Source organism: Hevea brasiliensis, chromosome 1, assembly GCF_030052815.1.
Source record: "Hevea brasiliensis isolate MT/VB/25A 57/8 chromosome 1, ASM3005281v1, whole genome shotgun sequence".
NCBI classification, from domain to species: Eukaryota; Viridiplantae; Streptophyta; class Magnoliopsida; order Malpighiales; family Euphorbiaceae; genus Hevea; species Hevea brasiliensis.
This window is the reverse complement of record NC_079493.1, coordinates 109,284,932-109,300,422: the sequence shown is the minus strand read 5'-3', so window position 1 is coordinate 109,300,422 and position 15,491 is coordinate 109,284,932. Positions and strand designations below refer to the sequence as shown.

Sequence of the window (15,491 nt, the reverse complement as noted above, 5' to 3'; positions counted from 1 at the left end):
TTACAGATTAATTAGCTTTCAAATACTACATTAAATTTTACATTTTTATAAGGATTAGAAATAATTTATTTTAAGGATTAAAAATTAAAAAAAATTATATATTCATATAGACTGAATACATAAGTTCACACTTAAATTTTATCAAAAAAATCTCGTTGTATCCTGAATCTTTAAAATATTTCATAACACATCTCAACTTCTGTAAACGTCCCATAATATATCTCAACTTTTGTAAAAGTGAAATTAAAATATCTTTCAGATGCTCATTATCATATTACTATATCAACGATATTGGAGTTTACGCTCTTTAGTTTGAAAGGATATTTTAATTTCATTTTATAGGAATTGAAGTATGTCATGAAACATTTTAAAAATTTAGGGTATCACGAAATTTTATTTTAATAAAGTTAAGTGTGAAATGATGTATATATACATGCAGTACAAATGTACAATGCAATTACACTTCTGTAAGGAAGAGAATAAAATGAATAGAAATGGAAACTCATAGTATCTCTTGGAATATATATGCTTAGTGTCCATTGTCCAACATCTCATCCCCACACAAGTGGCTCTCCTTGCTCTTCGCAAATACAAAACACATCACTTCCATTCCTTATTTTATCTTTAGAGAACATTAACAATCACCATGCACCTACACACTTATATAGAAATAATTCAAAAATCTATACGTGGTGGATATATTGCTCCATGGATCATATATGTATATACACATTGATTTCATCCATCGTTTATTTCTCCTTGTTCCATAGTCTTGAATCTTGATCCATTCATTCTTGATTTTAATTTTCTTTTCTTTTTTAAATATGATTTTTCGAGTTTTCGTTGTCGGCTATGAGTAGGATCGATATAATTCCAACTATATATGGTTCTTAGCATTCATGTGGATATACAATGTGCTATTCATTGTCTAATTATTCTCTTGCTCTTATTCTTTTTCTTATATATATTCTTTCCTTTTTATAAGCAAAAACAGTTTTGGATGCAATTGAGATTCGAAGTCAATACTTTATTACCCTAAAAATCACTCCAGTATAATTGAATTAAAATTTATTAGTTACAAAGATAGATTTTATTAATAAGAGATAAGGAAAAACTTTGCATAAATAAATCAAACTAAATCGTGATCAATAAGTCTGTCTCATGACATTCAATTTAAGATCTGAGATGCTATTCTTGTTCCTTATTTTACTATAATATCTGTCGTTTATGAATCATGGCATCACTGTTAAAGCTATTATTGAGAAAAGTAATTTTTTAAATATACTAGACAAAAAGTATTAAAAATAATTTAAAATTAAATTTAATAAATTTTATCCATAAAAATGTTAAAATAATAAAATAATTTTTTCAATTTTTTTAACATTAATTCTTTTTTTCTGGAAATATATATATAGAGTTCTGCTTTTTATAGAGGGCAACCTATAAAAATTATAAAAGTATATATAGATCAATGATGCATGTGTGTTATATAAAAATACCCAACTCTGTGAAACTTGTCGATCTATAGGCTTTCCCCTCAAAGCTATTCAGAAAACGATACAAGGACACAAATAGGGCATAACTTTTCGAGTTTTCGTTGACGGCTATGAGTAGGATATGCCAGCTTCCAACCATATATGGTTCTTAGCATTCATGTGGATATATCATATGCTATATATATTGTCTAATGATTCTCTTGCTCTTCTTCTTGTTCTTATATATATTCTTTCCCTTTATAAGGAAAAAAAACAGTTTTTTTTTTTTTTTTTTTAACAATTGGGTATAGTTGAGATTCGAACTTGATACTTTATAACCCTGAAAACCACCCCAGTATAATGTTAAAATTTGCTAGTTACAAATATAGATTTTATTAATAAGAGATAAGGAAAAACTTTGCATGAATAAATCAAATTAAACTCAGACTAATAAGTCTGTCCCATGACATTCAACTTAAGATTTGGCATGCTATTCTTATTTCTTATTTCACTATAATCTCTATCGTTTATGCCTTAGACATCACTTTTAGAGTTGCTGTTGAAAAAAATAATATTTTAAATATACTAGAAAAAGTATTAAAAAATAATTTAAAAATAAATTTAATAAGTTTTAATTATAAAAAATATTAAAATAATAAACAAGTTTTTTAAATTTTTTAACAATATTTAAAATGTTTTTTTTTTTCTGAAAATTTATATATAGTTTTGCTTTTTATAGAGGGCAACCTATAAAAATTATTAAAGTATATATAGATCAATCATGCATGTGTGTTATATAAAAACACCCAACTCTGTGAAACTTGTCTATCTATAGGCTTTCCCCTCAAAACTATTCAGAGAATGATATAAGGGCATAAATAAGGACTTGATTTGATATGTTTAAGAGGCAAGATGGTTTATCAATATCTATTACATTTTGATTGCTCAACTACTACAAATGTCACTATCACATCACACATCTCAGAAAATTTAAAAAATAATCTTTCATAACATTCGACTGCTTAATCAAATTTCAATAGCTCAATTAAATTAGCATATTTTCTTATAGTGAGAGATGAACTAGTTATATTATTATAATATATGATCATAGATAAATTAACTAATTAGGAAGTGATAATTCATCAAGATTTATTTTTCAGAAAGGAAAGCAGCCGAGAGCATATCAAGGGAGAGAAATTTTGCGATGCATAACACAATTGATACGATATGGGGGTGAAATTGTGAAGATAAAGGCTCCTTCCAAGAAAATTCACACAGAAAAATGGGTGGGCCTTTGGCGACAAAATGCAGAAGAAAACGTGTAGCCAACTTGTAAACTTTATTTTGGCATCCATAGATTTAAAAACTCTCCAACTCATAATTTTTCTGAATTTGATGTGAAAGACAAGACATTTCTCAATGTTCATGCAGATGGAGATGGTAGGTGCATGTGAATTTTGTCCCCCATCCCTTTTAATATAAAATGCTAATTAATAGCATTTTGTTTTTGGATTAAGAATTTTAATTAATGAATACCCACTTTGGGTAGGCTATTTATGACAGCAGAATTTTTCCTTCAATTTAATAGATGTCCTGTGTTTTCCAAGCTACATATACTTGTATATACAATTGAACATACTTTAAAATAAAGTTAATATATAACTTATAAATCAAATTGATAATATTAAAAACATATATGCATATACAATTGAAAATAATAACACAAAATTTTAAGGGTATGTTTATTTATAGAAAATAATTTTTTATTTTTAAGAAAATTTTTATTTTCTATAAGAAAAGAAAATGTGACTCCACGAGAAATATTAAATTTAGTAGCAACAAATTTTACAGTCAAATATATAAAATTTGTTGACATAAATTTATGATTGTAATATATGAATTATTGAATGTTATAGCTATAAAATTGTAACCACAGATATTTTACAATAAAATTATAATTATTATAAAAATAATAATTTATTGATTATAATAATTATTGCTATAAAAAATTTTCAATAATAATAATAATTACTGTCATATCTTTTTTATATATCATTAGTAATAGTTATTTATTTTATTGCCATATGTTAATTTTATAGGCAACAAAATTATTTACCACTAATTCTAATATTTATAAATAATTATTTAATTTTAGTTATAAAAGAGTTATAGCATAAGTTTGGTTTTAAAAAAGTTATTATTTTTCTGTTGAAAAATAGAACTTTTGTTATACAAAAAATAACGAAAAATAATTTAAATTTTTTTTAATTTTAATTAAATTTTAAAAAAATTAATTTTCTAATTCTTTATTTAAAAAACTTGCAGATACAAAATTTTGTTTTTTAATTTTTTTAGAACTTTTTTAAAAGTCATAGTTTTTCACAAGTCCAGAGTCATTATATTAGGGCTTTCTTTGCTGATTGTTTTGTCTAACTGTGAGAGTGAAGAGGAAGAGAACAGAATTGAATTTTTAACCAATAGAGGAAATTAAGGAAGGGGAGCAAGTGCCTAAATTAACTAAGGGTGGGTATATAGCATGAAGAGACAAATAGCAATTCATGTGGTAGGGGTCATCTTGGGCATGTACTTTGTAGATTTTTAATAAACATGTACCTTCACATCCGATGCACAGATGCTTGGCCTTATTACATTTATAACATACTTTCAGGTGAGAACCCAACTACATACTAGATTTAATTTTTAACTATTTTTATATGTTTTCCCATTTCTCTCCCAAGGGTAATTAATTTCACTGTAATTTCCTTAATTATAAAGCAAATTAAATTAATTAAGAAAATTAAATTAGCAATTTAAAAAGAGATTAAGAGAGTGTTTGATATATTTAGTTTATAAGTCAATTAAATATATTTATAAATAAAAAATTTATAAATTTATGTCAGCAAATTTTATATTTTTAACAGTATCATTAAATTTAATATTTCTAAAAATAAATTTAACATTGTTTTATAGTGATTTTGTCCCATACCCAAGAAGAGAAAGTGTAATACAGCTTCAAACCATTGGTTTTAGGAAATCAAAGAAGATCATGAAAGGCTTGCAATAGTTGAAATAAATCTAGGCTGGGGAGGGACGATAATCTTGTAGCTAGAGTTACAGTGACCATATGCATGGCCTATCCTTTTCACTAACAACCTCATTATAATGGCCTATAGGACCCCATGCATCACTAACAACCCAATTCTCATATCTACTTTTCATTATTTTCCCATGTATTTTCTTTGCTAAATTCGAAGTATAGGGCTTGAATGTGACAATTGCTCGTAAAAATTTGGCTTTTCTAGTGGGGATGGCATTCTTTCCTTTTTGGTTCTCACTTAAAGGATGCTTTTTTTTTTTTTTTTTTTTGTCACCGGACAAATCTATGAACCAAGGCTCGAGCAAGAATCAAACAAATCAAAGAGATCCATATAAAAAAAATCTTTTTAAATTGTTAGTAGCGTATACATAGAAGTTGAAAATAATGAATAATAATTGAGAAGAGGTGATCCATGATGGACCACAAATATCATTGGAGGATAAGATAAGAGTGTTTACAGTCGTGATTGAGTTTATTTAGAGCATAAATTAATTAATACTACTAATGCAGAGACATGGAAGTGTAGGCTTTGCTTATCTATATAGCCAGGCCTACTGCTATGATGAGATATGTATGTGTTTGCATTTGAATGTTAATTATAACATTAAGGAAAGAAGATGAAGCAGGCCCACTTCCATAATCATGAATAATGAAAATTAAGCACCAGAATCATTAATTAATTTTAGCATTCAAACAAGTCAGCTCTTGCAACTCCAAATGCACATGCACATGCAGGGGCGCTTGTATTCTTCTCCTCATAACTAACCTTTGAAAAGGAGATTTGGACAGAAATAAAATAAAATTCCATATTTATTAAAAAAGCTCATATTCACAAATCAATATCAGAAAAAAGAAAAGGAAAAAAAGCCACAAATATGGAATTTAATAAGAAATTGACTTAACAAAAAATATGTAATTCAAGAATACTTTTAAAAGTGGCAATATATCACTTATTTGATAGACTCAGAAATTTAAATCTTTATTATCTCAAATTTCTAAAAAAATAATTATCATCAGTGAAATTAAATAGAGCCAAAGTAATAGAATAAATTTCAAGAATCGTTCGTAAAGTTGAATTATAATAAAAATGTTCATAAATTTAAAAATATAACATAAAATCATTTAAACTTTGAATTTTTATATAATAAAGTTCTTTTAATTATCAGTTGATCATTTATAAATAATACGCTGATATAGACAAATGAAAGTGATGATGACACTTACAATTATTATTTTTTTTTGGAAGTGAAGTCCCTCTGCTATACATCTTTTATTATTTTGTATGGTTGAAATTTTTTCATAATTAATATGTGTAGAAAATTATAGCCAATATTTTTACGATCATATAACGCAAAGAGATTTGTCCACGACACAGCCACTTTGGATTATATAAACCAGTTATAAGGAGTAAAAAAGATTTTATTATATAAAATTTTAAAATTTAACAAATATTATTTTATATTTTTAATTTTAAAGAAATTTTTTTTATAATTTTTAAAATTTAAAGTAAAATATTAAAATTTATAAAGAGTTGCATGTGCTAAATAAAATTCATGAAATTTTTTTGTGGTCTAAATTTGACATCCTTAGCACTTTGTACTTTATTATTTTTTGGGGGAGAGGTACCTTATTACTTAATATATGCTCTTACTTTTCTGACATGAAAACCTAACCAACGAGAGCAGTTGAACCAACGGTTGGAACTGTACACATACAGATCAAGTGGTTCTTCAAGTGACCCGCCAAACCATTAAAGAAAAGTTCATCATTCATTGCTCTTTTAGAAAGAAAATTTTGGTAAACAAATGATATTAATTTTTGAAATTGAAATTATAAAAGAAAGAGAATATTATTGTTGAAATTATTATTATTAAAAAAATCTTATTAAATATGTTATTTTAAAAAAGGTGGAAACTCCTTCTATCCTCTTTCTGCAAAATTAATGGGATGTTGGGAAATAATTAATTAGTCATTTTAATCTATTAGAAAAAAAAGAGAGGAAAAATCCCATTTCACCAAGCTAGGGGTCACAAAGAACAAACATTAAAATCTTATTAATGATTGCTATTATCAAAATTAGAAATATTTTTATCTAAATATATGTTCAACTAAATGAGGTTTCCATCAAAGCAATTAAATTTATATAAAGAAAAAAATATTGATGTTGTCCACGTTTATTTGGATTAAAAATTTTGTATTAAATATTAAATTAAATAAATTCTCCTTATAAATTAACTTTTCGGATAAAGGCAAGTGGATCCATTTCTTTTTTAAAACAAAAAAAAGGGGTAATATGAGGATACGGACATGCTTTATGTACCCCACATTCTCTGACAAAACTATGTAGGAGTCTTTCCATGGAAGGATGATGCCCTTCACTCTAAGGTCACATAGATGGGCTTCATGACTTGATTTGACTAAATATCACCCTTTGTCTTTGCAGATAATAAGCTACAGCCATGCACACATTCCTTAATTATTAGCTTAATTATGACTTAATCCTCTTTCATTTGCACAGAGATGCGAGTAGAAAGAAAGAGAGGGACAGAATTAACCCTTGCATTGCTTTTAAAATTCTCTCACAGTGGCCTGTTAACAAACTACATCTGTGAGGAAAACCAAACTTTATACGAATCTAAACCCATAATATTTTTGGTGGGTTTCTAGGTTAGTAATTAGACATAAAAACCCAACAGGGTTTAAAAGATCCAATACAAATTGAAAAAAAAAAAAAGAAAAAAAAAAAAACCAAGATCAAGAATCAAAATAGAGAAGATGTTGAAAAAAAGACAAGGCCTGCAGCTATAGCTAGTGCAATCATCCTGTGGCTTCATCTTATGGCGAGCCATCTTCTCCATGCAAAACAAGAAAGCACCATCACCATTACCCTCACCCTTTGTTAAAACACTCATCTGAGTGATGATGTTAGCGAGCGAAAAACAACCTCCTCACAGGGAATGGTAAGTCCCATATCGTGATCAAATCCAAACTCTTCTTCAGCTTGTCGAAGCAGGCATTGGAATTCTGGGTGAGTCAAGAAGGAGATAGGAACTATGTATCTACTTCTGTTTTCACCAACATAAACAGCAAAATGTCCTTTAGGTACGTCAAGAGGGAGGCCATCATCATCATAGCCATGCTTCTTGCCTAAGCTTGAACATCTCTTGAGAATTTGCTTGAGGACTGCTGTTTGAGCTAGTTTGTTGGATTTCCTGATGGCCATTGAAGCAAAGAAGAGGTAGAGAATGGTAAGAAGCTGATGCTGAGGACGGGGAGATACGAGAAAAAGAGAAAATGTAGTAGTGGAGGTGACGGGAGGATAGAGGAAGGCTATGGGGGTATTTATGACGATAGTTGAGAGAGAGAGAGAGAGAGAGAGAGAGAGAGAGAGAGAGGTAATGTGGAGTGTGGAGGTAAAGGACAAGCCACGGGTGTTTTGGGGTATGTGTATGTGAGAAAAGGACATGGCGGGAGCCAAACCCATTGGCATACACTTCCATTTTGGCCTTCCTATTGAGAACATGGGCCCTCTCTCTGTAACATCATTAATTCTTCAATTAAAGATTTTCCATTTTTTCTCTTACCCATCTCTCCCAGTAATCATGGTCATGTTTAGGACTCATACCTGCTGAATCCTCTGTTTTAGTTACATAGTTTGGCTTTATAATTATGTTTGAAGTTGTAATTGAGGTCTATTAATTCACTTGACCACCAACTCTTCCTGTTCTTTTTTCCATATTTGTCAGTGTCTGTTTCAACGTCAAAGCACATAACTCTGCCATGCATGCAGTTTCCAATTCAATCTCTCCTGCAAGATCTCGAAAGTCATCTTTGAAAGTCTCTCCATATCTAATCTTCTCAAGTCCTATTATTGTATAACGTTAGAGAAAACTTCATCTCCAGCGTCCATTATCTCTTTGGTTTCACGTGTCCTTTTTTCACAGGAAGACAAAAGATGTGCGTTGAGAACAGTGCTATTCAGTGCCTTTTTTTTTTTTTTTTATCTCTCTCACAGAACATAAAATATCCACGCAAATGTTTATTTAAGCTTACTTCACTAATCTTCTCCTCTCTCTCTCTCTCTCAACCTATAACTAAATCACGGACCAAAAATCAACTGTACTGGAGAGTACAACCCTGTTGAGGTTTGGTTTGTAGTGATTGTAGGGCTTGTGATCCTGTGGACTCATCTACAGACAGATTCCTTACACAGTACATCAGATATTTCGCAAACCCATGTGTATTTTCTGCCATTTTTGCAGGTTTTGACCTCAATGCCTTTATCCCCACCTGGTCACATTTACTGAATATATCCTTGAGCCAAACCCTAAAAACAAAACCCACCACCACCATCCAAGAGGATTGAGAGTTCATCACCCCTAGAATTTTAATGTTTAACGTGGAGTAGCTTAAATATAAACATATTTCTAATAAGCTATTATGTCTTAAACAAAATTAATAAAAGTTTTAAAGTTTTTTTTTTAATTTATTTCATTTAAATAATCAATATTATAAAACTTAAAAGGTACTTTTTAAATCAATTAAATTAAAAAAATAAATGATTCACATTTTTTAAATTTTCTTTCAAGTAATAAAAACATTTACGAGTAAATCACATTAACTGAATCTAAGTCTTAAATCTTGCATTTGTCATTAGTCCTCTTTAAGTTTAGGTCTAAATGTTAAGTTTATGACACACATCTTCATAATATATGTATACTCTTATGCATCCCACTTCTTGGTAGATACTCTTGTTTATTCTTAGCTCTACACCACCTTCAAGCATCAATACCAAAAAGCTATATGTCTCTCACTGTCTAGTATATACCTCATGGCGTAGATTTCATGATGCTTCACTTGACTTGACTGAACCTTAATCCAAATATCACATGTATTTGATGGCATTTGTTTATAAATCTCTTGATTTAAATGTATAAAATAAAACAGAGAGACTATTCCTACTTGTGTTCAGTCCAATCTTCACGTTTGATGAAACCCATTTTACTGGCTTGTTATGAATATTGCACACTCCCATAAATAGTACTTGGCACCCAGGAACTGAAACTTCAGTAGTTGATAATAAATGCTGCACGACATACTAATTATGCTTGTATATGCTCTTCCTCTCACACTATGAATTTACCTTGGGGAATAGAGAAAGCAAAGTTGGGTACTTGGGTTGTGCTTATAAGGTACAAAACAAGGCAATTATATGCTTTTGTTAAATCAGTAAACCCCGTCTAGTTATCCAGTACAGCAGTGTCATCAATTGAGAGCTGGCTATGTGGTCCAGCTCAAACCGCCACCACTAAAATAGAAGAATAATTATCAAAAAGAACTATACTTAAAATATGCACCACTGAAATCTTCCATTTCAAAGAAGTTTAATATCTACATGTTCTCAGGCTCAGAAAGTGATCTGCATAAATTAGATTTAATGAGATATGACAACGTCAGGCATTTCTGTCTTCTCCTTTTGCTTTTTGTCAAACCCTAAAATGTCCAAGAAAATCCATCTATGCCCACAAGCATAAATGCATATATATGCCTTCAGTTATTGGCCTTTAATGGGTATAAGAAATAGCATCATGAAATGCATCGAGTTGTAACTCTAATTTAATTACCAAGTTGAACTTTATACATTCCTCGATATGGTTAAGTCCACAGTGAAGCCATCAGATTGATATGCTTTTATACATGCATACATATATGCTTACATAACTGTATGCATGGATGCATAATATAGTCAGAGTGAGATAAAAATTGTTCTGCAGCTAAATCCCAGAAAAGATGGAAACAAATTACCCTTGGGTAGCCGTCTATGGGAGATACTCTTCATGTTCTGTGAACGAGATTGACTGAACGAATGTACAATAAAAATTGCAGACTGTAAAGGCCCACCAATCTCGCTGAAATGCAGTGCCCTGCGGAGAGTATAGAGAACATGAATTTTCCTTATAGTTGATAATGACCCTGCCTATTGTTCAGCACATGAAGGCCATGTTACTCTCGTTGCCAAACTGTCCTGTAAAGACAACATAGTAAGGTCTTGTAAGATCAATTCAACTGCTTCAAATGGTCAACTTACTTGGCAAATCCTATTTCGATTCTTTTATATGCACTCACAAGTTCTGTAAATTGCTTTTTTTATTTTTTATTTTTTTATTTTTTTACTCTGCTAGAGGAACTAAGAGCAGCCATTTGAAATAGCATCATCTGTGTCTACATTTTATGGGCATGCATATAACCACATAAATAGAAAACAATGCACTCACGTTATCAGGATGCAAGAAAGGGAAACAATTCAGTCATCTGGGTTGAAATAAACGAAACTGAGATGTCCAGGAAATACACGATGGAATTTAATAATGATGTGAAAAAACATGGTCAGTTGAAATATTCTCAACAGGCGGTGCCTTCTTTTTAGGTATACTCTACACTCGGGTAACAGATGGGGATGCCACAGAAATGTAGAAAAGCAAAAACAAACACACTCACATGGGTTGTAAGGACAGTAGTCAGATGTAAAGGGCCCAAGAATGCAGACTGGCATGTAAGATCAAACTAAGATTATCAATCAGGTATTGATTGTAAAATAGAGACTTCAAATATACCATAACCAACTAAAAGGACAATTGAGCAAACATTAATAATCGGATTATGACCTTGACCATAAAAGCCTAGCCTAGATAGAGATGGACTTCAGCCAGTTGTGATGAGAATATTATTTTAGCTGGACCCACTTCAAAAAATTAAAAAAAAAATTATGAGAATTAAGGATAGGATTGTACCTCGAATGTGCCAAACCAAGACCAGTGTGACAAAGGAATTGAAATGACCATGACAGCACAAGTAGTTCCCATCCAAATGCCAGTATAGATGACCCCATATGTATTTACCATCTATAAAGGGCATCATAAGGACTAATAGAAGTACTTGGCAAGGGCCCTCATCTTTATTGACATATAATTCAGTGAAACACCATTTCAATTCGATAACATGGCCTCTGCGAAAATTATGATAACTAAAGCAGTTTGGAAGCCAAATTCAACTAAAGAGTCGATGAATTTAGGATTGCAACATCAAAAACTACTTGGTTTACGTATAAAAATAGTAACAAAACAGTAATAGATCTAATCAACATACCATCCCTTGCATTGCCCAACCCATGCACAAATTTTAAAAGGTACAAGTCATCCCAGTGTTACTAAAATCTCAAATAAATCACCACACAAAGTTATTCCAACAGCATAGCCATAATTGTTTGCTCAGTGACATTTCTGAATTGGAGTAAACACAAAAAATTAATGCCTGTCACAAATGGATGAATGTTGCTGGGAATGCATCAACACTGAGAAGAGAGAAAAAAATCTGATTTATTTATTTTCATTCTACCACATCTTCCGGCCTTCATTTTTGTTAAGAAGGTGGCAGATCAGTTGATCAATGTATGCATATCAAATGCACTCTTGAAAGCAAATCACTTATTTCAGATGCAGACAGCTAAGTTGATTCAACTTCTTCAAAATAATCGAAGTATACAAAATTTCCATTTGTTTATTGATATGAAGATACGTTTTCATATATAAGCACTGAAAGGGAAGGGAAAAAAAGTAAAATAAAAAGAAGCATAGGGACAGAACTCCAACTGTTGAGACAACAAATATTATTGTTACATGTCTATTCCATCACATGCTGCTGCTGCAAAAACAATGCATGGTAGAAATCTTAAGGAATAGCTAGAGTAATGTACAGTCACTGGTCAGAGGGAGATTTCAAATGTTGATGCTGTCCATATATCAAGCTTATCTGTGGTCCGAGTTTTGCAATATGAGTTTGTACCTAATGCATAAATTGAATCTAAAATGTCAACGTATTTCACTTTCATGCTCGAGCAAATTTAGGAACTATACTTCTAATGCAAAAAGGATAAATATAATGAATAGAACTTGTTATCTCCACAAGCACAAAACTTATCTATCAAATGAAAACAGTTCTTACTCAATCCATATTTCATTTCAATTTATTTGGACTTCAGTATAACTTAATAAGATATTGGGGATTCAAAATCAAATGGGTGAATTGAAATGTGAGAGCAAACCACCAAGTACTAATGGCTATGCCTCACCATTACTACCAGAAGTAGTTTCCAATTTCCAGAAATAAGTTAATTGATTGTCTATGTGATCCTTGCCAATAAGTGGAAGACGAGAAGTGTGAAATGCAGCAGCTTGTTATGCTTATTTATTGAAATGTTCAGGAAATTATTAGAAATTGAAGGAATTAATCAAATGAGTGAATTTAAGTGTGAGTAAACCATCGAGTATCAATGGCTCTGACTCACCACTACCAGAAATAGTTTCCCATTTCCAGAAATAAGTTAATTGACTGTCTATATGATCATTGCCAATAAGTGAAAGGCCATAGAGAAGCATGAAATGGAGCAGCTTGTTTATGCTTATTTATAGAAAGGTTCAGGAAATTATTAGAAATTGAGAAATTATTGGAAAGTGATGTATTATGGCTCCATGTCAAAAAGTGTACAGAAAAAACTGTTCAAACCCCAACCCCCCACCCCCCACCCCCCCCCCCCCCCCCCCCCCCGCTCCCCTCCCCGGCGCTTCCCTCCCGCCATGGCGACCATAAATTCCAAACTAGTTGGGCTTGCTTACTTTTTATCCTGCAACTTCAATATGCTCATTTCTCTCTACTAGTGCATTTATTGGTCTATGATGCACATGTCCACACCATCTTAATATCCCTTTTCTCAATTTCTCCTTAACAAATGCCACTTTTACCTTTCTATGCATGTATTTGTTATATTTCCGTGTATCCATTTTAGTATTCCCATTTCTTCTATGCTAATATTGTGTACATGTCTTATTCATTGCCCAATACTTGTTGCCATTTATCATAATTGGTTGAATTGTGTTCCTAAAAACTTTCCCTTCATCTTCCTTGGTAATTCGTGATCACATAGGACTCTAGTGACATTTCATCAATTGGAGAATCACCCAATTAGATAGTACAATTAAAGCTATGCAATCCTTATCCTCGGACAGTAGATCTATGTGATGGTAGACTTGCAAGTACATAAATATTTAAGTTCCATGCCTATGATGGTGAAATATGTGGTGCATGCAATTTGTACATGCTAGAAGCTTGAACGGGAAGGAATAGCTAAAAAAATCTGCTTTATTTCCATCTTAGGTATATATATTGAAGATATGAATGAAACAAGGAAAGACAGCTCATCAACTTTTCAGCAAGTGAAAGTGTGCGCTGTGCACCCATATAATTCTTCATAATTTGGCTTACTTCTGGGTGAATCCAATGTTATGCCCATAAAGAAAAATGAACAAGTAGCAAAGGTTGCACTCTTTCTCCTTTGAACAATTTCATAATCAGTATAACTATTCTTATGCTTTATTGATAAATGTCACACATACACTGTTTCTCTCATAAAAAGGAGACTTTGTTCAAGCAAGTCCTCATTTCACACTCTCATCTCCAGTTCCAAACTCTTTGACCTCGTGCAGACACACATACTCACACTTGCACACTCATGTGCATGAACATAGTTCAATAGCATCTATGCTGAAAAAAAAACCAAATACAGCAAAAAATGAATCAGAAAAAGGCACATCTAATTCATTAACAGTAAGTACTGGTTTTTATCATCCATAACTGCAACAAAGTAACAGAGGCCTAGAGTTTATGCGTTGGGCAATAATTTCCAATTTCAAAGAACATTAGATTAGTCAAAAAAATTTCAAACCCTCACAACTTACCTTCGTGCTTTGTCTTTATGCAGTCACTGTTAAGGTTTTGGGTGCAAAGAAAACGCAACATCAGTTATATGCCATTAATTGATAGAACAGAGGCATTTTCAACATGTGATGTTGTCCAATAACAGGGAACATAGTCAACGAAAGATGATGGAAAGGGACTAAAGGGGTACCCAATTAGGTTTATATGAGAAATATGAAAATAGATAGAGAAAAAAAAAATGTATAATGGAGAAGTAGACTGAAAAAGGTCAAGATGAAGTCTCTCAGTCATTTGTGGTCTAACATGCAACAGGCTATCAAAAGCATATTCTTCAGTGAGTTGAAGAAATGACAAACATTTGTGTCCATCTTGGAGAAAGATGGCTAATCTCTCAACTTATGAAAAAAATAAAATAAAATAAAATAAGACAGTATGTGCATTAGAATGTGACACTCCAGCTTTTTGTCTCCATGAAGTTAGGGGACTATTTGAATAATTTTTCTAGGACAGTGTTTTACTGGCATCTGAAAAACAAGAAGTGAATTCCTAACATTAGGGAAAAGAAAATTGAGGATGAAGGAGAACAGCTTATTGACAAAGATTAAATCCCTTGTAGAGTTTTCCCTTAATCATCCATAAAAGCCTAAAGTATTTCTTTGATTGATGCTAGAATCAACAATTGTGAGGCAAAGTAAAATGCAAAAAGCAATTGATCACTGCCCACCTTGTTTTCTTTATCATTGAAACAGGGAACTGATGAAAATTTAAAATATAATTTATACAACTTCCAATGGAGTTGTGTGTTTCCAAGTTCCCACTGCAATTATTAACTCTTCACAAGCACCTATGGGACAGAAATATATTCAAAGAGAAGAGAAGCACTTGAACCACAAAACGAAGAAGAAATAGTAAGTGCATATAGAAGTATATGACAAAAAAATTATAATCACGGCTCTATAGTGTATAATCTATATCACATTCATAAAAATAGTAAAGGCGATTGTTAGGGTTCAACCCTAATTCAACCTCTGAATGCAAGATTGAAAACAGATCTAGAGAATAGAAGTAGATGAGAAGAGAATTTAGACTTAGATGAGAAAAGAAAAGAGTAGAATCAGAGAGAGAAAAGTCTATTATTGATTCATTAA

General features: G+C 31.3%; 1 protein-coding gene across 1 annotated transcript; it reads right to left on the bottom strand.

The window, feature by feature from the left end:
• Positions 1 to 7,099: 7,099 nt before the first annotated feature.
• LOC110641034 (protein SMALL AUXIN UP-REGULATED RNA 12-like) lies at positions 7,100 to 8,562 on the bottom strand. The gene has a single exon (XM_021792632.2). The coding sequence runs from the start codon at positions 8,093 to 8,095 to the stop codon at positions 7,481 to 7,483; it is 615 nt and encodes a 204-aa protein (XP_021648324.2). The 5' UTR covers positions 8,096 to 8,562; the 3' UTR covers positions 7,100 to 7,480.
• Between the last annotated feature and the right edge of the window lie 6,929 nt (positions 8,563 to 15,491).

Bases quoted from the DNA above. Each gene is read 5' to 3' on its own strand.
- LOC110641034 (XM_021792632.2), bottom strand. From the start codon at position 8,095: ATGTTCTCAATAGGAAGGCCAAAATGGAAGTGTATGCCAATGGGTTTG.